The following is a 22,630-nucleotide window of genomic DNA, read 5'->3' as shown; positions in this document are numbered from 1 at the left end:
CCCTACCGAAGTCATCCTGCAAGCTGGTGGCGCCAACAGTGGAGGCCTTGTCCTGAGAACCCTCCAGGTTTGTGCTTCCGTTCCTGGCCAGCAGGGAGGCGCTTGCGCTCAGCACTGTCACCTGGGACGGGGTTCGGGACGGCTGACTGTTCACCTGGCAAGTAGAAGGCTGGGAGGCCTGGCTGAGGGCCTCCTGAAGACTGTTGGAGGAGAAGGGAGAAGGGGAGGAAGTGAGAAGTGGTGGAGGCCAGGGGGTGTCTCCTACATACAACCATACAGGTGAGGGCGGTGGGGACAAGGTCATTTTACACGAGAGGGGAATATAAGGTGAGGTAAGGCGAGTGCAGACGAGGTCCCCGAGTCAGGGGTCTAAAATGGCTGAAAATGTTTTATTTAGGCACTTTTACACTCGTTTACTCGTTTCATGCTACTGCTGTCGATGAATAGTGTCCAGACTGACCACACATAAATAGAGGATGGGGGTTAAAAGCTAAATGTATCTATGATCACAACAGCCTTCATCACTTAATAAAGAGATGCAGGAGCACCTTAAATCGCCATCATGTTGATACTATCTGCTATGAGGAAATTTAGACCTCCTCATCATTTAGGTGGTGATAATCCTGATGCCATGATGATGATGAATTGTAGCTCTACTAGAAAACTAAATTTAGAAGACGTTGATCCAATTTTTAATCCAGAGATCTATTCCCCTTTGAATTTGATCTACACAGTTCAGTTTAAATAAACTAAGAAAGTAGAGGGAAGAAGAGGGAAACTTTTGAAAGCGTACTGACCCCTGGCAGGCTGCATTTTTGATTCCCTTGCTTAACTTTTTTCAAGGCTCAGCATTTAGAAATGTGACCTTGCCAGGTAGGTGCAGGGAAACGTAGAGCCTTGGCTAGAGGTGAGGAGCTGCTGGCGCAGACATCAGATAAACCTGATGCAAATACAACCAATTAGACTAGCGGGACGTAAACGTGCGTTTTTGCAGCCCCAGCAGCTTTCTGATGCAGTGATCGAGTTGTTGTTTTCTGTTTCTGGATTCGCAGAGACACGCGGGCTGTTGCCGCGGAGGAATCCGAGGCCTTCCAGTTATGTCGGGGCCTCTTTTAATCAGGCTACAACCTCACGAGTGTCAGTGCACTTGAAGCATTCTGCAGGGCAGCGGTCGATCATGACAGGGCAGTAAAGATTTAAAGAGGAATCAGTTTTTTTTTCAAGGTTAGATCACACATTAAGTATGAAAAGGACAGATAATGGTGCTGGAGACCTAAATTTAAACTTTGACTGAGATGACCAACAAGAAATCTAAATGTTGCAACTGGAATGTGTTTAATAAAGCATTGCAACAGCAACAGAATTACGTGATACATGATAATTTACCCTTGTCCACTCATGTGAAAGAAAAAACAGAGGTGGAAAACTAAAACGATCTTTCTCCAGAGAATTACCTGCATCTGTATCATCACGTGGGGATATACCTATATTTTTAATAGAAGCTAATCTTCATTCCTCTTCACAGAGAGGTCATTCCGTAGGGCAAAGCAATGTGGTGCTGCGCTGCTCAACAAATCATGCATACTTCTGAGAGGAGACAGTTCGTCAGCCAAACAGATTAGTCAGACCTTGTGGCCTTCTGCCTTTCAATTTGTCAGGACTCCGTTCTTGGATCCGTGTTCAAAATGTGGAATTTAAGAGGTTAGATGGCATGACAACAGGATGAAAAGAGTGAAGTCTTGAAGGAAAGGAGGATCAACGACACCACATGCAAAAGCGGAGACACCAGTCCAGAGACAGATGAGGGTCCTGTTTGACGTCATGCGGGACCGAAGACGCAGCTCGGGCGCTGATGTGGGGAAAAGGGAACAGCGCCACCTGGCAACATGCTCATACCAGGGAGCACAGCGACTGAAACGAAGCGCTGCCCCATGCACGGCGTACCTGAGAGGAGATCCAATGAGGGAGGTGGGTGGGGTGGGGTTACTCCCTGCGTTGTGCCGCCGCCGAACCGCCTGCCGACGAAACGTGCTACGTTCACGACGGAATATGACCGTCTCCTCGCTTCCCGGGGCTGTCATGGCGAGAGACATCATTGGCCAGTTAGACTGGATGCGTTTCCTTTCTTTGACAGATTCTGGTAAGATGATATTCCCGTGTGTTACGCTGGATTTCAGCTACATATTTCAGGTTTAATTCATCGTTAAAAAGTCTGAAGCATGGAAATCAGAACGTTACTGCAGAGTTTCACCGAAAAAAGAGACCTTAATTTAAAAATAAGACATGAACCACACTATGGCTGACAAAGCAACAATAACACAGAGTTTACTGGTGGCCTAGCGGTGGAGACATTACCCGACATCAACCAACCTCCAGCTGGACGGTTTTGTTGCCCACCATGACCCCCTCGGACATAACCTCCAATATAATCTCAGAACACTGAAACCTCTACGACACATTTTTCCATCTGGACACGTGGTTTTCAAAACGAGCAGAAACACTGTGCTAAACTGCGCAACCTGTGGCCACAAGGCAAACTTCAACGACGACGGGTCTGAATCAGTCCTCACATCCCAGGGTTCCCTTGAGTCGACTGCTTTAAAGCGCGACTATGTGCCTTTTGCAAGCATAAACAACACACTCGGTCTCTCACAAACAAACACACGAACCGAGAAGCAATAAAACCCCCCCCTGCCCAGTTTATTAGACGCAGGGGTTTTGCTACCGGGGCTCAACTTGGTCTGGTATGACAAACAGTTTGTGGTAGCTATGCTTGAGAGGGACAATGTGTTGCCTTCTTATTTTATTCTTCTCATAAATGCCCTGAGATGCTAAAACTGAGGCCAACAGCAACACAAATACTGAATAATACTGAAGGTTTGCAACTTATTCCCTGAAAACATATACAACATGAAACTGTTGAGTTGTTCCTAAAGCGTTTTAGTGTGTGTGTCTGTGTCAGGCTGCATCCTGCTGCCATCAGGGAGCGTCGTTTCTATAAGGTGGGGGGGCCTGGTCCGGTCAAGGTGGGTGGTACATGTCGACATGACATTAACACGAACGCCAGGACCAAAAGTTTCCCAGCAGACACACTGTCACAAGACGGTTGGTGTTATTTACGTCACCTGTCAGTGGTTTTGATGAAGTGGGCGATCGGTGTGATGCCCCTACAATGACTGTGAGCTAGAAGGCTGTGAGTTAGGTTCATTAAAAAAAAATCCAAACAGCAGGAATGAGTGAAATACTAATTATGACATGTTTTTTAGCAGGTTAAAAGTGGATATGTACAGACATGTCCTGCTCCTATTATTGTACATCCCAGGAGATGCACATTCTCAAACAAGTGCCAACAAAATATCCACTGCACATGGAAGCCAAAGACCAAGAACCAGAGCACAGAAGAACCCAGTAAAAAAAAAAGAAGAAAAGAAAAAAACAATAAATCAGCATGCAAGTTTGAAGAATGTGGGGGAGGGACTGTCTATTACATTCAGTGTGTATGACACTAATAAGAGAGCTGCTGTTTGTCTAACCTCAGCACAAAGCACACACTGTGCCGTCATGCTAACAGGGATCTACACAGGGAACACTATGCTTTGGTCAGTATTGTCACCCCATGGAAACTCACCATGGTTACACTGAATGAGGAAGACGGACAACATCTCGCACGCAGTTACATATATACACATACACACACACACACACGCACACATACAGGCAATTTTGAAGCCTAAAGGACTTCACCCAACGCTGCTTCGCTTGTATCAACACTATAATTAAGCCCCAGCTAATATGTCATGAAGTAATGATTGTGAAACATGACTTCGAAGGAAAGTATGTTTAGTACATATCCAGATCATCATTCACTTACTAACTAACAACCATTATCTGCAAAGGAAGTACAAATGACAAAAACAGATGAATAATATTGCCAATATTCGGGCTGGAGCAGTGGTGGTATTATACAGTTCCGCTATTAACTCGCAAAGTGGAACGCACGTCTAATCAATCATTAAACAGTAGCCTTAAATGTGCACAGGATGTTTAAAACAACCGTTCCAGTAATGCATCTCAAAGAAAACGCGGAGCAGTCATCAAACTGCAGAAGCAAACCAGACAGGCTGCGCTGTGTTCAGTGTGTCGGAGCACCGTGTGTGGTACGTACCCCGCAAGGAAGCGGCGGCGGCCTCCTGAGGCTCGGAGAAAGCCGCCTGGTTGGGCAGGCTGTTTCTGGAGCGGGTCACCGATTCCAGCTGGGAGGCCCGGCCCAGCAGGGATGCAGCGTCCAGGACCTCCCCTTCTTTGGCTTCCAAGTCGGACTTGGAGGTGGTGAGGGGCCGCGGCCCGGCGGGAGCTCCCAAGCGGCTGGGGTCGTTAAGGCAGGCAGCGGTGCCGCTGTCCAAACTCAACACTCGGGCGTGCGTTTTGGCGCTGCCCGTGCTGGGGGTGCGCCGCGAGGCGCGCCGCTTCCCTCCGCTCCGTGCTCCCGCCTCGGATCCCGCTGCGGCTTTCGCTGAGGAGGAGGAGGAGGAGGGTGCGTTGGCTGCAGCGTGCTTGGCTTTCAAGGCCCTGTAGTGGCCCTCCGGCGAGTGGCAGGAGCGGGAGGTGGCGCTGGACGAACTGTCCGTGCTCAGGTGGTGGGCGGAGTGGAGGCTAGAGGCACAGCTGAGTTCGCTCTGGTCGCTGGAGTCGTCGTCTCCGGCCCCGGTAAAGACGGCGCTGCAAGGCTTGGCCATGCCGCGCAGAGACATGTAGTCCCGGTGACGGCTGGCGTCGAAGCTGCTCGCTCTTTTCTTGCCGGTCCGCCGGCGTCCGCTGCGCCCCGTCGACAGAGAAGAAGTCCTCTGAACAATGTTGTCTGACTTTGGTTGGACGTCGGCTTTGATTTGCTCCTGCTCCGCGGCCGTCACGCCCGTTGAGCCATCGGCGCTGGTCCTGACGCCGGGCTCTTCCGCGCACCTGCCGGATTCCAGCAGTTCCTGCGCGGCGGAGGACGGCGCGTCCGCAGTTTGTTTGGCCGTCAGCTCGTTAGCGTGAGGGTTCTTATTGGCCTCCCTGGACGGGAGGTTGCCGAGGCCTCGAGAGCTGATGCTGCCGAGGCTCGAAGTCCTGCCGCCCGCGGGAGCGCACGCGGGCTCCCCTCTGTCCCGTACGCGCTCGTCCCCTGAAAGTGACAGCAGACTCTCCACGTGTGTGGAGCTGGTCTGCTCGCTGTGGAAGCTGCTGACGGTGCTGTTGGTGTCCCGGTCCGTGCCGCTGCAGTAGCTCTCAGTGGAGCCGCTGCTGCGAGTGCTCAGGCTCCTCAGGCTGTCGGCACTTCGCTCTCCTCCTTGGGATTTTCCTCCCCCGCAAGAACCTCTCCCGCTACCACCCAACTCCACTTGGTATAGTCCCGAGCTGCCTTCCCCCGCCTCCCTGGAGGCCGAGCGAGGAACTCTGCGCGGTTCTTTGTGCCGGTAACACTCTACTCCAGAGGTGGAGGGCACGGCTTGGTCCTGCTGGTACAGCCGCTCTGCCCCGTCTCTGTCGCACGCCCCCGGCCTGTGTGGCCTGGCCGCCTCCAGCTCACACACGGGGTCAAGGCCACCTCTCCTGGGCGGAGGGTACAGAGCAAAGTCTGGTAGGCACGGGTCCGGGAAAGCAGAACCCGCCGAGCTGGAGGTCCGAGGCAGGCCCCGAGAACGCAGCTCCTTCCTAAAGGTTTGAGATTGCATTGATGCGTGAGCGGTCACCTCCGTGTCACAGGAGTGCGACAGGCTGAAGTGATAAGCAGCAGAGTTACAGAGATCAGCAGGCTCCCTGGACAGCTCAGAAGGACACAAGGAGGTTGATGGCTGCAAGGAGGCGAAGGAGTCATTGGGAACAAGGCAGTACATCTTTGTGTCCGAGAGCAGATCTAAACGGACACAAAAAATAAAAACGGGCATTAAAGAGGGCGTTGAAACGTCACAGTTGAAACGAAAATGAAGCTTTTGGTTCACAGTGTGCGTGTTTACCGTGGTCGTGACTGCAGCTCTCCACAAGCGTCAAACTGATGTCATCTGAGGTCTTTCCCACATCTCCTGCAACGAGTGGAAGAAATCAATTCAGGGATGACAGGTTTAATCTATTATTAATGCCTTCACAACCCGGGGAATCTACGCATCCAGTACCTGGCTTCTACCGAGAATAAAGAAACACCTGCCTTAGTTGAACTTTTTATGTGGAGCAGCCAATTATAACGGTGTTCCAAGCTGACTTCCACAGATTCCTTTAAACGTCCCGATGGCTTTTAATGATTGACTTTTGAACAAAGATGTAACTGTTAAATCGGTGTTTCTCAAATCAGGTCTTTGTCTGAGCAGATTCTGACTTCCTGGGAGATCGTGCGATGAGCAGTGTGGGTGGGCAGGGAAAGGGGGGAGGCCTCCCCCCACTACAGACCACTTCCTGTCACTGCAGACGGCCAGCTAGTTAGAACTGAATTATTCACTTGATGCAGCTGCCTCCCTCCCGACGTTCAGCACAATGGACCCGAAGCAGAGCCACAGGTTCCCCTCTGTATTTCAATAAAGTGGAGGACGGAGCCCATGCTGGGTTTTACAGCGTGCTAACGTTACTTTTCCAACTCAGCAGTGCCTGTCAACAGCTGCATCATCTTTGTACGACTGCTGAGGTCAGATAAACGCTGAGTCAGGACGGGGCGATGCCCGTTGGATGATGGTCGTGGACGTGGTGATGCCGCAAAAATAAAAACTAATCAGAGGGTCGCAGCGAGGGCCACAAACAAACAAAAGCCAGACTGTATTATCCTTGTCAAAGTCAAATGCTTCTTTAAAAGGTAGAGAGTATGCAGGACAGTGTAGTAGGGAGGGATAATTACCTTTGGCAACTGTTGCTCTTCCGTGTGTGGACGCAATCTGAAATTTGAATGAGATGATAAGTCAACGATTTATCAGGACAATTAATGCAAATGTCTGGAGCACAATGGTCGCGGAGGCAAACCGTCGAGCCGCGATCACCACGGGACACGTCATCTAAAAGAGAGAGGACGGGGTTTGTATACGGCAAAGAGGCAGCGCCTCTTCGCCGCTTTGGCTCCTCTTCAGACTTTCTTTGCAGCAGCTGACAGAACATGCCGGCTGATTAGTGACTCAAGGACATGCGGTACAAAGACGGAGAACACGGCACCCGTGGGGATTCGGACGTTAAATATATCTCGCAGAAACAAATGCTAAACAACTTTGAATATTAAAGGGGCTATCTGCTGACAGTGAGCTACGTGGGGATAATTCTGAATGAAAACAGCCTTTCAACACGTACGGCGCTCGAGCGGCTTCCTTTAATGCAGCAATAAAAGTCATTTAAATTGGACTTTCATCCGTTTAGCTACGTCTCAGCTGTTTGCGCCCAACAGTTGATACAGAGGAGATTACAAGTGACAAGTGAGATGACACGTTTTGGTTTGGACAAAAAGCATTCACATAAACAGAAACCCTGCACGAAGTATTTGACGGCCTCGTGTTTGCTTAGCTATATTGGGTGTCGGCAAACAGTTCAGCTGTGTCAACAAATGAAGAAGTATGTGTTTACAGCACAAACACTTTTCTTTGTATTATGGTGATACTTGGGGCTTTAAATCGTCCTAGATTCTCACATTTGGACACATTTCGGACGGCGCACCCAACGCCTGTTTCTAAAACGGATTGATTTGTTGATAATGTTTTAGGAGACGTGATCTTTAGTCAGAGGCTGCTGCACCCACAGTGTAAGAAGGAGCAAAACAGCAGCGAGGCTCTTTAACATCGGCACATCTCAGCTACGCTGCTGGCTCTGCTCCACTCACTCCACTTCTAAAGGACCAGCTACATCTTTAAGACACTGTACATCAGTCAGGCATAACATTATGACCACCTTCCTAATATTGTGTAGGTCTCACTTGTGCCTCTAAAACAGTTGTGAGTCATCGGAGAATGGACATGAGGGTGTCTGGAGGTATCTAGCAACACTATGGTGTTAGTGGGGGCCTCTGGGTTCTGTGGGGGGAGGAGAGAGGCCTCTGTGGATCATCCCACACATACTTGATCAGTTTGGGCTCAACTCCTTGTGCTGTTTTTTCATTTGTTCCTAAAGCATTTGTGTGTGTGTTTGCCTGTGTCTGGCTGCTGCCATCAAGGAGTGTCATTGCTATGGGGTGGGGGTGCCTGGTCTGGTCTGGGTGGGTGCAACATGTCTAAGTAACATCCATATGAAAGCCAGGTCCAAAAGTTTCTCAGCAGAACATGAAACTGTCACAAGATGCTTTAAATGTTATTTACTTCTCCTGCCAGTGGCTTTAATGTTGTGGCTGATCTCTGTGTCTGTCTGTTTTATCACATTTATCATGTTATTCTGTATAATATTTGGACTTGTACTTATGTCTGTATTGTTTATTCAACTTACATGACTATGTTTCTTTCCCAGCTACATTTTTTTTCATATCTTTTGTTATAAATGAATTATCCACACTTCACTAATTTAGCCTTATTTTCTTTTAAGCAGCTAAGTTCTTGCATGTATGCAGGCAGATAACTTTTCTGATTATCAACAGGTGGCTGTAAGGAAGAACACTGATTCAAAAATAGATTTAAATGTGCAGGGTCAGCAAATGTTTTACTCATATTAAATGAATGAAAAGGCAAATGGGGGCCAGTGGGTCCTATTATCAGGGCCATCTTCAGCGTCAGACCGGCGCCGTCCTTACCTGCTGGTTAGACTCCATCCCAATATAGGAGTTCCTTGAACTGCAGTCCACCGGAGGAGTCTCTTGTCGGATGAAGTCTGCCATCTCGATGCCCCCTCCAGGGTCCCTGCACAGACACACAAACACTTTCATTAGGACATTGCACAGTGTAATCCTTCCCTCAAACAATCGTCATTTGTCTCCACTTCAGTCTTTCAAACTGATTCAGTTCGGGGAAAAAACCCACCAGGTAACCTCATCAGGCTTCTATTTAAAACCTTTTGTATGAATTTTCAATCTCAGCTGAGGCACTAAAAACAGATGAAAGCACCCATGTCCATCCCCCCCCCACCCCCCAAGTCTATATTTAGCCCAGACATGCTTGTTTAACCAGTCGGTATGTCGAAACAGACAACTTGCCAGATATGTAAATCATCTCCATATGCCAGAATTGTTTCGTAACGGTGCAGACCGCAAAATAAACACTCCCGAGTAATGAACTACGTCATGCGGCGCTGATGAGCGCGGACTGGAAAAAAAGGGCCGACGAGGGGAAAAAGGAGTCGGTGGGTGGTGGAGCGAAGGAACACCTTAATCGACTTCGGCGAGGGCTTTACTGTAAACTCAAACAACCTGGAATGCTGCTCCAGATGTGTGGGCAAGGCTGCGACTGCCCCTGTGGTCAGGAGCTCTCATTCTTCCCGCTGCCTTGCCCCTCTCTCGGCGTCCTGCTAAGCACTCCCCCTGGAATGTGAATATGAGTCACCTCGTCGAGTCATGGCAGGAAAAGGCTGAAATCGCTGGCTTTTGTTCCCCGTGAATGAGAGCGAAACCTTTTCATTAAAAAAAGGACAGAAATGTGGCGTTCGGAGCCGTGCTGCTGCTGCTGCCGCGGTTGGTACGTTACAGCAGTTGATCGGACCCATTTCATTTGTCATTACTTGTCTGTGTTATTGTTTTCGGTGTAGTTAAATCAAACCAGACACACGTGAGCGGGACACTAATGTGGTCATTATTCACCCTAATTAAAGCTTTAATTAGCACATATTTCACTGTCGGCATGCCTGTCTGGATAAATAAATTAGTTATTTTAACTCTTTTTACTTTGTAGAATACTTAAGAGTTTTTCAAAACTAGACAAGTTCAAACAGGCTATGAAATTATAAGATTTTTATTACATTTTTAATATGATAATGATCAAATAAGTCACCACAGGGGTTATAATTAGATATAGATACATATACTCCTTTAATATTGATGTTTATTTCTCTGATCCCTCTGAACAAACAGCAACCGTTTATGGAGTAATAAGCTCTAAAATGTAGTCGCATCACCTCTTCTTCTCTTATTTTATTTTTAGTTAGTCGTGTCACCATGACAGAACTGAATATAAACCCTGACAGACGAAACCCCGCCATCACGTAACCGATTCGTTTCCTGAAGCTCAGCGTAGAGGCTCCAGCTATCACCATCTCTGCAGACGCTGACACCATCCAACTCCTGGCTAATTCAAAACAGGGCGAAGAGGTGGAGCATGAACGGAGCTGAGATGACGCCCAGACAGACACCCATCTGTCACTCAGTGCTCACAACCTTCATTATGCATCATTTTAAGCCTCGATATAAATTAATCAGGTGTGTTATGTAGTGGTTCCCCCCAGTACAGTTCTTATAAATTGAGAAATGACCTATAGAGCGCAAAAAACACTGTACTGGTCTGGAAACGTGTTTATTTCTGCTGTTAACACAGAGGTCTATGGCTGTTGAAGCCAGCCTCAAGTGGCTGTTTGAGGAACTGCATTTTTCTTTGGCAGATGTACACTGGCCTCATTTTCCAGCCCTGGAGTTTGCCACTTTGATTCTGCAAAATGTACACAATGACAGCAGACGCATGGAAACCCCGGCAGGGCATCAGGTACGGAGCGTAATAACACCACAACACACACACTCCTTATGGAAGGAAATGTGTCACGAGGCAGGAAAACAGGCTTGATACCTTCGTTAGGTCTCGGAGGAACACGCGGCGTGTTTAGGTGAGTAACGCTCAATGTAAACAGAAGTTTTATTTGCTTATAAAAGGATGCCACAGATCAGTGTTAAGTATGCGTAATATAAATGAGGCCTACTTTCAGAGTCAAAACCCAGCATTAATCATGCCGTGCGTTTCTCAAACAGAACTCGAGCACAGACGCCTCACCACAAGCCAAACTGAGGACAAATTGCACCGTGTCTTGGTTTTTTAGCTTGCATGGCATGAATCATCTAATAACTGGAAGCCGGCCTGAAACATCTGTTGAAGTCGATGCCTCAAATAAAAACCGACGAAAAGCTAAACTGCGCAGCTACAGCTGGCCTTTAAAGCGATAAACTGATCCTCCTTGTAGCAGCCCGTGTGTTTTCACACGTCATCGCTAGACAACCGGACCTTTGACCTCGGCTCCATTAGACGACTGCAGATTACATCACCTTCAAATGACTCGACTCGCTGCACAGCCACAGAGTGTGATGACTCCCCGACCGTCGGGCGACCGGGAAGCATCGCAGCGCCGTTGTCCTACATTCCCCAAACGTTAAATCTACCATAGGGCTGCGAGACGCGAAACGTACCCGGGGCCGTTGCTGTCCTCCCGGCGGGTGCCCCCTCCGTCGTTAGCCCCCTCGGTGCCACCTCTGCTGCCCTGATTCTCCTTGGCCTGGTGCTCCACCACCTCCCCCTCGTCCAGTGCGTGGTGGAGGCGGTAGTTCACCGTCTTCAGCAGGAGGAACATGGCAGCAATCACGCCACAGTAGATCACCACGATCACCATGGTCGGCGGCAGGGCCTGGTTTTAGAGGAAGAAGCAGAGATTCAATCAGCGTGAGGGCAAAAGTCTGATCCCCCTTTTCCCCCCCTCTGATTGCATTTTAGGTTTATTTATCACAGCAGTCGAGGAGCCACGTTGTAATGTTGTTCAGGTTTGTGATCTGATTGCTGTATTAGATTCTGACAGGATGCGTGAGAGCTCAGAGGACACGAACTGTCTTCTAAGGGGGCAGACTGCAGGGAGGCAAAGCACCAGGAGCCCGTGTGTTTACCACCAGGTGTCTGAGCTCCAGCCTCTGCGTCTCCAGCCGTCCTTGAGATATCCTCCCGCATCTGTTCGCAGTTATCACAAACAGCAGCATTACTCAAACTCGTGGCTCAATATAAACCTCCCAGCCGAGGCGACGGACGCGTTTCCATTCCAGGAATAGAACGGAAACCACAAACCGATCAGCAAATATAGAAGTTAGTACACTTAGCAAAAAAAAAAAAAACTGGGTTCGGTTATAGACGCAGAAACCAACCAACATTCACAGCCCACCTGGGTTAAAAAAAAAAAAAAAAAAAAAAAAAGGGCTGTGCTAATATTTGGCAACAAATCTTTAATTATCATGTCACGGTGAAGCAGAACAGGCGCTGCTCTGGTCTCAAGACCCCTGCTGGATAGTTTGGAGGGCGCTTTTTTAAAAATGTAAACAGAAAGAAAACAAGCAAGTAAACAGAAACACGGTGAGACTAACGGCAGACGCCTCGTTTTTTGTTTTTTTTTTGTGTGTGTCCATCTCTCGGACACTAAAAAAGCACCAGATCGGTGTTAACATCCTCATGTCAGCTGTGCTCTCGCAGTCACAGCTGGTGGCTCCTGAGCACCGATGATACCGCAAATCACTACCGACAGGAGGAAAACAAGCAGATAAGAGGGGGGCTGGGAAATTAAATTCACTGATTACACCCTGCCTCCGTCTAATCGACTGTTAATGTCCGGATAACGGACCTGGATTCTGCATCGCTGTGATATTATTTAAACAAAAAGGTGGTTCGATCTAGTTGGTGGACGGTACTCTACTCAAAAAAAAAGACAAAGATTTGGCTTATTTCTCCTACTCGGCTGGGTTCATTTGTTGATAAATACACACATTAAACGCCTGTTGGGAATAATTTGAGGGTATTTAAGAGGTTTTGTATCGTTTGGGGGAGTTTAATAAGAGGTTACATTGTCTCCGCTCCAGATAATAGACCGAGTCCGACCGTTGGTATCCTGTGGTAACCTAACGGTCACTTGGTTCGGTAACTTACCGCTGTCAACAGTCACGGCAAAACGAGATTATAACGGGTTTTTTTTAAAAAAATAAGAAATAAATAAAAATCCTCACAGCGCTCACCATGTAAAGGGTGAAGGGGAAACATAGCAGGAACAGCCAGATGTAGAGATGTAAAGCGTTGACGAATGTGTTCTGATCGGGGTCGTAGTACCATCCGCCTGTGACTGAAGCCCAGACCCCCTGCCTCAGGATCTGTAGAGTCTGCGACCCCATGTTGTTTCTATCCTCTCCCGACGAAATCCGGGAGGAACCGAGCGACGGAGCTACCGCGGTGACACGCTGGCTAGTCGTCGCTGGACATGACAAACGGCGCTCTGTTTTCAGACGGTGGCCTGAAAATCCCTTCTGCAGCCATCTTCTCTGCAGCTAGCCAGCCAGCTGGGGCACTGTTTCAGTCCTCCACTGAGGAGACTCCTATCCCACCACGCCCTGCGAGGAACTTCTTCTTCGTGGCATCGCTACGCAGCAGCCATGGAAGCAGCAACTGTCTAAAGCAGATATCCAACCCCCCCAAAATATAGATATACATGCTCTGCGCTGTTACAGTTTCCTGTTTCCCATGTGACTAATACCCTAGTCAGACCCGAACTCGACTCCACATGCTGATGTCAAAAAACCACAGATGCAGGAATTAATATCCAATTTTGGGCAATTAGGAAAGGGCCAAAATATGGCTAAATGGCGACACCTGCCGGTCAGAGGCGGTATGTCCACATAGAAAATTTTCAATAGTAGCATTGATTTGTATTGTTGTTGTACTAACAGGTTTCTAGTATTATCAAAGAAAGAAAGATTTTAGTCAATGGGTTGGACTAAATAACAGAAACATTTTATTCCTTTGAATAAATGATTAAATCATGTTTAATAGCGCCACCATAAACTACACCTTCCAGAATAATCATCCTTTCTTACTATATACTATTAACAGTATATATGTTTCTCAGTGTTAGCCATGTGATAGACTATCCAGGGTGTACCCCGCCTCTCGCCCAATGGCAGCTGGGATAGGATCGTCCCACAAGTGTACCCATGGACTAGCAAATAACTACATCTTTTGGCAATTCTGTACATACGTGCACGTTCTGTGAAAAGCATCTTCTCTGCAGCTCGGGTTAGATGAACTGTATTTTATTGCCTTTGTATCTGCACTCAGTGAATCAGCACAACAGTGAATCTAAACTAATCTAATGAGCCCTATTGCAATCTTTTTTGACGTGTTGTTATTGATCCAGTTGGAGTTGCTTTTAATATATGTGCCATACCGTTTGCTAGTTGGATTAGGTGGTCCCCACACCTCACAATAAACTCAGTAAAATTCTCCAGGGTGATGGCATTATTCAAGGGCAGGAAACTATTTGAACTACATATTTTGTACTCTTGCTTCTTTTTTTTTTTTTGTAAAATATCAAAGTATTTACTAAGCAGCAACTCCAGTTCTCAGACACATTGGATTGAGAAAAAACTACAGTCAACTCATGTGTAATGTAGTAAATAAGTACAAGTGGCAATGATAAAATGTCACATTATATATAATAAATGCTTTGAAGTATGAGTTCTTGATAAAATTGCAACAACAGAAAACACAAGACTGTCAGGATACAGTAACTAATAATGTTTTAATACAAAAAAAACAGATGTGAGTCATTCTAGTGAAATGTTTGCTTTCCTGATGAGAAACCATCTCCCTGTTAAGCAGACAGTCAAACGGTCCTCATGAACGTTACGCTGATGTCAACAGTAAGATGACACCACCGCTGAGGTCAGCTCATCATCAAAAAAACCTCATCCACTGCGAAATAGCTGCTGACATCGAGCGGTCGACCCATGTTTGTAGAACACGTGTCTGAAGCATCCATGGTGCCAAGCCTATCAAGTATAAATGACTACGGTTGCAGAGTAAAAGTAGTCCTGGCAGCGAGACAAGCGAGGGACACTTTTTGTGCCAGTTCATTCTTAGCACTCTGTAAACCGAGCAGACGAGCAGAGCGGCAGACGATCTTGCAGATTTGGGAAGGAAACAGAAATACTCCCCGTCGTCTCGAGTGGTTCTTCGTGTTACTGCTGCAGGACTTTTCACTGCACCGTTCCATCTTCTCCGAGCGTTACGGCCGTCACTGTAGCCGGGCTCTCTTCTCAGGTGGAGGTTTACTTGGTGGAGCTGGGGCGGAGGACTTTGCGGCCGGTTCCCTCTCCTCTTGTTTCAGAGTTTCTGTGGGAGGTTCAGGCTCTTTCTTCACCTCAACTACGATACAAGGGCATAGAGTTAGAGAAACACACAGGGCTCACACACACTCTCTGCTTCACATGAAAATATATTGTCTTACACTTTAAATGTTCGAATCAAAAAGAGCGTTACTTTAAATTCTGAAATGAAACACACTATTACAGTAGTTCTAAACATAAACTGAGTAAAGTGTGATATTTCCACACATGCACAAAAAATAACTACAAATTACAAAATGTTTAACAATTAACAAAATTCATTCATCCTGAAAGACGGACCATAGTAAGTGACTTTAGACTCTATATAATGCAACTCTTCAGAGATCATACCTGGAATAGGCTTCTCGCCAGGTTTAGGCTGAAAGAGCAGAAATAAATAGTTTATTTCAATAAACAGTACAATAACTTTTTTTATTATTAAAATCAAGACTTGGAAGAAATTGCATTAATGAGTATGAAATGTACCTGATAGAAGGTTGGTGGAAATTTTGACCTGAGGTCCAGAAGGAGCGTGTCGACACGATGCCTCTGAAACAGAGAACTAGGCTCTTCCTTCTTTTTAGACTTGGGCTTGACTTTTTCTGTAAGAAAAGAGTTTCTGTTAATAAGCTTTTGCCAAAGTCATCATGTTAAACTTGAAGTTAATATTCTATTTATTCTGTACCACAGCTCTGGCTGGAACAATCATGGTCTTGTTGCAGGAGTTACTCAAAGTTAACAAGAACATCATCTTAAATATCGACACCAAATGCCTAACCTCTCTCCTCCTGGTCCTTGAAGTGCCACCAGTATCCCTTTGATGGATGATAGCGGCAGTATGACATGGCTTCATCAAAAGCAGACTGGATCCCATGGACTGCAGAGAGCTAAAACAGATACAATTCATATTAATCACTCAGAACATTCACACATGAAAAAAGCTCTGTAACAAATATTTACCGCTCTGGAGCTGATGACTGTTCCCAGGTCTGGGGCCTGATACACCACTCCTGCTATGATGTAGTAGTCAGCCAATGGGATCACTAGAGAAAGAACAGACAGAAGTTGATATCCAAATGACGTCTTAAATGCCAGGCATTTTCTCATGAATTAAGAATCACATATCCGCCATTAACCATCGTACAACACTTTCATTGTCAATTGAATCCTATTTATGTTGCTCACCTTGTGTTGGTGACTGTCTCTGTTGTTTACGGATTATGTAAAGAATTGGCTCCTGAGCATGAAGAAGAATGTACTCCACTCCCACCATCTGACTGAAAGTAAACAAGACACACAGTGTTTTCTATTGGTTTTTACAAATGTCACTCTCATGACCACAAACCACAAAGTGGTAAAAATGTCATATTTCAGACCTTATAACCTCTGTTTAGTTTTTTTTCTTGAATCCAAGTTTTAGTCTTTCAGATGAATGTGAATTTTCACAAATTTGTAACTTTCTGTGCAATTTGAACTTACTTCAGATGGTCCAGAGTGAGCCGCTGCATCTTCACTACCTCATTATTACAGGTTCGGTCGTAGAAGGGGTTGCTTCTCTCGGAGAAGTAGTCCAGGACATTTCCAGGATTAAGAATCGGTACCCAACCACTGTCCACCCAGGATATTCCGAGAAGGTTGTCTGCAAATTCAGCATATTTGGTTACAACATGAACTGATAAGCAGCACTGAGATATAGCGAAGTGAAGCACGTTGTCAGGAGATTAAAACACATATAGCATAATAACATCGCACCCCGTGGTTTCAACGTCCAGCTGTGGTTTAAAAACTAAAAGGAAAAAAAAAATAAAAAAAATAAACTATAAAATAAACTGACTTTCCTTCCAGCGATCCACAAAATGAGTAAGCCTCTAGTGAACCAATAGTTAAACATTTCTTAGCATTATGTTTATGCTTATTGCACCAAACAGTGGACAAATTCTTTCTATGTAAGATCCTACAGGTCAATAAATACAGTTCTGATTCTGATTCAGTTTAGGTCTGGGTTTTGTACTTTACTCTGCAAAGCTGGTTGTCTTTTTAATTTTATACTAGCATTATGTTCTACTGTATCTAATTGAAGTCCATGAAATAGAAGTGCTTTCAATACAAGACGTGACTGTTCATCTAGAAACAGTAGAGCGAGTGAGTGCTGCCAATTTAACATTTAATTTGCCTTCTCATTGGTTACACCAGAGAAAACTAGCTCATTCTAATTCAACCACCCTGAAATGAATCTCTCTTCACGGCTGTCATAATGTTCAGTTCATGTTTGAACAGAATAGTGATAATTAAACTGTCTTGTCATTTCGGAGGATGTAGTTTGCGGTGCTGTTAAACAGTCTTTGAGTGTGTGTATTATTTAGCCTAGCCCACTGACTACAACGAGGTTGTCAACATAATAGGAACACATGTTGGTACACCACTAAATAGTACTACAAATCAGTCCAGTTAACAACACTCTCAGTTATTTAAAACAAATTCTTTTTTTTTCTAGTGTACCAAATGAACTGGGAATTGCGTGTAACGTTACTATCAATCAATTCACCAAAGAAAATAACCTTAGTTTGACAAACAAAAAATGCAGTTTAACCAACACTAAGGGGCAGTGATCGTAGCGTAGCGTCCCATAAATCAACGTACATAACGTTTACCATGCAAGAACTTATATGTGACTTTTAAATTCCGCCTTTTTAATTGATACCTCGTAGCTAGCCGCCGTTAGCCATGTTAGCCGACATGCTAATCAAAGCGGAGGAAATGCTAACCGAAGCCAACGTTAGCCTCTAGCGCCAAGAAATATATTTGTAAAGTGGCCACGGCAATTTTAAACAGTATTTCGAGTCGTTATAAACTGCCACTGCTAGCTGACTAACTGAAAACGACTTTCTAAATAACATAAAAAATAAAAACGGATGTTTAAAGCTACCTCTGAAATCCACCGACGCCATGATGTAAACAAACGGTCCCACAAAGATTACGTTTCACCGGGATCGTTTAGGTCACAGTTTGATGACGTCGCGCTTATCAGTTTAATTGGAATGAAGTGGAGTAAATATATTTTAGTAAGACAGAAGACGCAGACATAGAAGAAATATAATACGTGTTAATTTTGCTAGCATATTGTTTTATTTTTATTCTTCAAACAAGATAATACAAAATGTTACTACTATTGAAAATTATAGACTAATCTGGTAATATTCTATCCCTATATCCATACAAACAGTTAACAAAGTGTTAATATTTATGTATTGGAGAGAGAGAAGTATTTTGTTGTGTGTGCTTGTATACTTGTTGACATCTGCTGGAGATCTCAGTTAAAGGCAACTGATTATACTGCCAGACTTCAGTTTAAGCATTTCAGACATAGCTTATTTAGTACGCTAGCTGTTATGGGTTTTATATGTGATCTGGAACATTTGCTCCGGAGAGATGAAATTCCAGAGACACACCCAGACAGCTGAGTTCAGTGCCCTGCCAGGGTGACAGGACAGATGGATGTACACACACCCATTGCTGTTGATGAAATGTCAAAATGAGAAGCTCTTGTGCCAGCGAGGAGAAGAAAAAAAAACGTGACGACCTTATTCCCCACCTGCTCAGACAGACAGAGAGAGAGATTCATAACAAAGTTACCCCGCACAAACCCCGGTTTGAATGACATCATTGCCTGTCATTATGGGCTGCATCTGTCCATCTGAGTCTGCTTAAAGTGGCTGCGCAAAAAAAAGCGAGGCTGCATCAGGCGAGAGAGGAGGACGAGATGGATGATCTTTATCTGATTCATCTGCGTAGGGATGGCTGCATTCCTCCAGTCTGAGATAAGAATGACTGAGAGAAATATTGAAGAGGAAGGACGGGAATCATGTTCACTCTCATAAAGGGCTCATTTAATTAAAAAGAAAAGAATTAAATTTCCAAATGAACTGTCATTATTAATGGCATATCATGTCGTTAAGCCTTTACGCAAAACAATCCAAGATGTTCATGGAATTTGGTCTGTGATAGTTTTACAATATGAGTTTTTATACATTTTCAAACATATGATTCTGTTTTCATTCTGTTTTCTTTCAGTCCAGGTTGCAGCTGATGATGAAATGATGTCCTGACAAACTGATAATGAAATCAGACCTTCTCTTCCTGCTGGCGGCCCCCCACGGGACCACTGGCCTTGTATTTATGGACCAATCGGCTCGTCCGAGGCTGAAAAATACGAGAACTGGATGCAACGAAGGAGCGCGCATCTCACAGGGTTGCGCACAGAGAAGACGTAGCTGCGACACTGACAGGGCGAATACGCGACCAGATTCCGAGAGGATGCAGTGAGAAAAAGAAAAAAGAAAAAAACCCCTCGAAATCCCCAGCTAATTTACAGCCGGGCGTTAGGGCAGCTATTATATAATAACGTCGAAAATGAGTGTGATCAAAGCTGGCCACGACGGCAGGATGGACGGCGGCAGAGGCAGCCACAGCGACAACGCCGGCGGCTCCCCGAGGCTCCAGCAGTGCGCTCAGCCTCCAAACAGCAGCAGCAGCCGGACCAAAGACACCAGATACCAGCAGCAGCAGCAGCAGCAGCTCCAGCAGCAAAGGCATCATGGTGGGTCGATGCTGAAACAACCATCCCACAACGAGCCAGCCGACGTCGTGAGGCGGGCGTTGGACTTTAAGAGCCAAGGCACCCAGTGCTACAAGGATAAGAAGTACCGAGAGGCGATTGGCAAGTATCACCGCGCTCTGCTGGAGATTAAGGGGCTGTGCAGGGTGCTGGGGGATCCGGACGCCAGTTCCAAGTCCCCGTCCCCGCTCCTGCCCACCATCAGCAAGTCCACCACGCTGACAGATGAGCAGAAAGGAGCAATGGAGAATGCAGAGCTGGAGTGTTACAACAGCTTGGCTGGTAGGAGACGTCTCTCTCACACATTTCACATATATTGTTTTTGATCAGAGATTAAATAGAGGATTCAGGGAATAGCCTACTCCAGAGCATGAATGATTCATAACCAGTATGAGTCATTCTCGGACTTACCCCACAATCCCCCTCACTTTTCTTTTGATTTTCACTATATGTGGATGTAATATTTATGCCCCCCCTTATCAAAAGAATCATTAAATCTATATATAAAAAAAATCCACTGTGTTTTTGTGCCTGTAAAGACAAAACTACTTCAGCGAAAGAATAAAATTCAAACATTAGTTCATGCAGTGTTTTCCTCACCCTTTTCCCCTTCTCCTTCCTTTTCCTAGCTTGCCTTTTGCAAATGGAGCTGGTGAACTATGAACGAGTGAAGGAGTATTGTCTGAAAGTGCTCCACAAGGAAGGAAAGAACTTCAAGGCTCTGTACCGATCCGGAGTGGCCTATTACCACCTAGGAGACTTCCAGAAGGCCCTGTACTACCTGAAGGAGTCGCACAAACAGGAGCCATCAGGTCAGGGCTGACACTGGCCAAATATGTTTGTTTCCTTCCATGGAAAACCTGCACAAGAGTCAGGGACTCTCATATAACGTCGTGATTATACAAGGAATCCTTTAAGATAATGATTAATGGTCAGATCAGTATGGATTCATCCATAATCTTCCATAGCAATCCGTCAAACACTTTTCTTTGATAAGTGATGAGTTCTGTGTATAAGCATGAATTAAAGCATGTGAAGGCATCGTGTTGGGTTCAGGGAGAGGCTGACGTGTGCTTCTCCTTATGTGACATACAAAAAACTGTGTTTCTTGTATCAGTGCCTGAGCGGTGCTCGAGGGAAACGGGCAGACAGAAGATATATATCAAGGGGAGCTCATTAGGAGACTGGAAACAGGTGTTCAGGTAGTCAGGTAATGAACCCAGGCGTGAAGGCATGAGGGACTACCGCAGGATAGGAAAGGGAACAGCAGGCTTGTGATTGTCAGTAAACAGACTTTGTAGCAAAAATATCAAGAGAGGGTTCCAGTTATGTTGACTGGATTGCGTAAGATTCTAATGCCATAACATCTGGAGAGCGAATTTAACCCTGTGGGGTCTTGGCTGTTTCCATCCTTACTGTGTCAGATCTCTTAGTAGAAAACATTGTGTAAAACTTCAGTAATTTGAATATGTGTACAGCAGTCAAGTCACACCACACTGAAAAGACAAACAGGAAAAGTGTGTAAACAAAGTCAGACAAAAAGATTACACAGCGCATGTATTTGTTCCTAGAATGATCAAGTGCATGTAGATTAAATAGGTCAGTGCAGTTTTTTAAAACGTACTTCCTGTTTTACTTATTTTTTTTCCATGTGCCTCACACTTTAGTTTAAGTGGAAGATTTATGAACATATTGATGCACCATTTCCCGTCCGGGCAGGAAATAAATCAGCCTTTTCCTGTCTTTGTTTTCCAGACACCAATGTCATCCGCTACATCCAGCTGACAGAGATGAAGATTCGCCGAAATGCCCAAAGGGAAAAGAAAGAGGCGACATAAGCACTGTCTGTCTCATGCCTTCTCACTCGTCATAAATTTCAGCCCTGCTGTGTGCCACCCAGACCTTAAACACCATGAGTCAGGGGCCGTGGTGTGAAACGATGTTTGTTTGCTTTTGCCTTGCACAGCATCCGGTTGCCAGTTACGTGATTGAACTTCACTGTTGTGTGCTTGAAGTGTGTTTTATTTATTTTATTGTTTTTTTAATTATTATTATTTTTTATCGTACCAGAAATTAAGTTTCTGTCTCGAAACCACCAAACTTATTTAGTATAAATCAATCCAGAGGATGTTTTAAAGATTACAAAGTGATGCACTGCCAGTCCAAACATTGCACATACAGGCCAACACTTGTGATAGAGACAGGAGCAACAAGGCGCACTGAGTGAATCCAGCATGTCTGCAGGCGAGTGTAACTGTAAACTAGCACCTGCCCTCGCACAAGATGTCTTTTGAATGCCATGGAGCAAGCGAGTAACAACCTCCTACACTTCTGTCGCCATACTTTGATTTTGAAATTATGACAAAAGTCACAATTTTTTATACTCTTGATTATATCTGAAATCGAGGTGCTTTCAGTAAGTGGGTGTCTTTACTCAAAAATGCATTGACGAGGGCAACAAGAGCACATGGTTGGTAATTGTAGTATGAACTTAAGAGACATATCACGAAATGTAAATAGGCTAACTTTATAAAGTCACAAGAAAATATAATGGAGAGGCAAGCTATGTGTGTTTATTAATGCCAAAACGAAGCACTTCATTTACAGCATTCACTGTATCTGCAAATACCATATGTTTACTGTAAAAGTATGGGTGTAATAAACTTGTCTATTGGTTGAAATAGTTTTTGTCGTACTGCAGCAATGGATTTTTTCATTTTTGTTTTCCTTATAAGATCAAATTAGTTATTGGGGAAAAGCTGATGTGTAATCAAAGCTGGTTAATTAAGGAGTAAAAGGTTGAACCAGTATGTAATATTACCACCATTTAAACTGAGATGGAAAACAATACCCCTCTTTTTTATGTACGTTTGGTCTCTGTAATTTATAGATTAGTTACACCTCTAGTTACATCTCCAGTTTGTGCAACTCACATGCTAACATTAGTCACACCTGGATCACAGCTCTTAAGCTTTTTAAATGGTCTA

General features: G+C 45.3%; 3 protein-coding genes across 7 annotated transcripts in view; 1 reads left to right on the top strand and 2 right to left on the bottom strand.

Moving 5' to 3' along the window:
* Positions 1-13,307, bottom strand: part of pcnx1 (pecanex 1) — a 32,651-nt gene extending 19,344 nt beyond the window's left edge. For 2 of the 5 annotated variants that reach the window (XM_047610728.1, XM_047610729.1), the window contains exons 1-8: positions 12,887-13,302; positions 11,309-11,523; positions 8,723-8,828; positions 6,863-6,899; positions 5,997-6,062; positions 4,166-5,896; positions 1,945-2,074; positions 7-200 (exon numbers count right to left, since the gene is read on the bottom strand). In XM_047610728.1, the coding sequence (XP_047466684.1) occupies positions 7-200; positions 1,945-2,074; positions 4,166-5,896; positions 5,997-6,062; positions 6,863-6,899; positions 8,723-8,828; positions 11,309-11,523; positions 12,887-13,039 (2,632 nt within the window). In that variant the 5' untranslated portion in view covers positions 13,040-13,302. Of the gene's footprint in view, positions 1-6; positions 201-1,944; positions 2,075-4,165; positions 5,897-5,996; positions 6,063-6,862; positions 6,900-8,722; positions 8,829-11,308; positions 11,524-12,886 lie in introns of all 5 variants that reach the window. The other 3 variants (XM_047610730.1, XM_047610731.1, XM_047610727.1) reach the window with 2 other exon arrangements.
* Positions 13,308-14,423: 1,116 nt separating this feature from the next.
* med6 (mediator complex subunit 6) lies at positions 14,424-18,008 on the bottom strand. The gene is made up of 8 exons (XM_047610771.1): positions 17,955-18,008; positions 16,508-16,667; positions 16,214-16,305; positions 15,989-16,071; positions 15,807-15,915; positions 15,515-15,630; positions 15,380-15,407; positions 14,424-15,068 (listed from the first exon to the last, which is right to left on the bottom strand). Exons 1-8 carry the CDS (start codon positions 17,974-17,976, stop codon positions 14,938-14,940), a joined length of 741 nt encoding a protein of 246 aa, XP_047466727.1. The 5' UTR covers positions 17,977-18,008; the 3' UTR covers positions 14,424-14,937.
* A 1,225-nt stretch (positions 18,009-19,233) lies between these two features.
* On the top strand, positions 19,234-22,324 carry LOC125023469 (tetratricopeptide repeat protein 9A). Its single transcript, XM_047610770.1, has 3 exons — positions 19,234-19,925; positions 20,273-20,455; positions 21,399-22,324. Exons 1-3 carry the CDS (start codon positions 19,439-19,441, stop codon positions 21,479-21,481), a joined length of 753 nt encoding a protein of 250 aa, XP_047466726.1. The 5' UTR covers positions 19,234-19,438; the 3' UTR covers positions 21,482-22,324.
* Positions 22,325-22,630: the final 306 nt, after the last annotated feature.

Source organism: Mugil cephalus, chromosome 17, assembly GCF_022458985.1.
Source record: "Mugil cephalus isolate CIBA_MC_2020 chromosome 17, CIBA_Mcephalus_1.1, whole genome shotgun sequence".
Lineage (NCBI taxonomy): Eukaryota > Metazoa > Chordata > Actinopteri > Mugiliformes > Mugilidae > Mugil > Mugil cephalus.
Note: the sequence above shows the minus strand (reverse complement) of the source record. Positions and strands in the feature narration are given on the sequence as shown.

Excerpts from the sequence above, each read along its gene's own strand:
- med6 (XM_047610771.1), bottom strand. The coding sequence starts at position 17,976 with ATGGCGTCGGTGGATTTCAGAG. Across the intron at positions 16,306-16,507 it reads CTCACTCTGGACCATCTGAA|TCAGATGGTGGGAGTGGAGT; the intron begins GTAAGTTCAAAT and ends GTTTACTTTCAG. Across the intron at positions 15,408-15,514 it reads TTCCACCAACCTTCTATCAG|CCTAAACCTGGCGAGAAGCC; the intron begins GTACATTTCATA and ends CTGCTCTTTCAG.
- LOC125023469 (XM_047610770.1), top strand. The coding sequence starts at position 19,439 with ATGAGTGTGATCAAAGCTGGCCACGACGGCAGGATGGACGGCGGCAGA. Across the intron at positions 19,926-20,272 it reads GTGTTACAACAGCTTGGCTG|CTTGCCTTTTGCAAATGGAG; the intron begins GTAGGAGACGTC and ends TCCTTTTCCTAG. Across the intron at positions 20,456-21,398 it reads GCACAAACAGGAGCCATCAG|ACACCAATGTCATCCGCTAC; the intron begins GTCAGGGCTGAC and ends TTTGTTTTCCAG.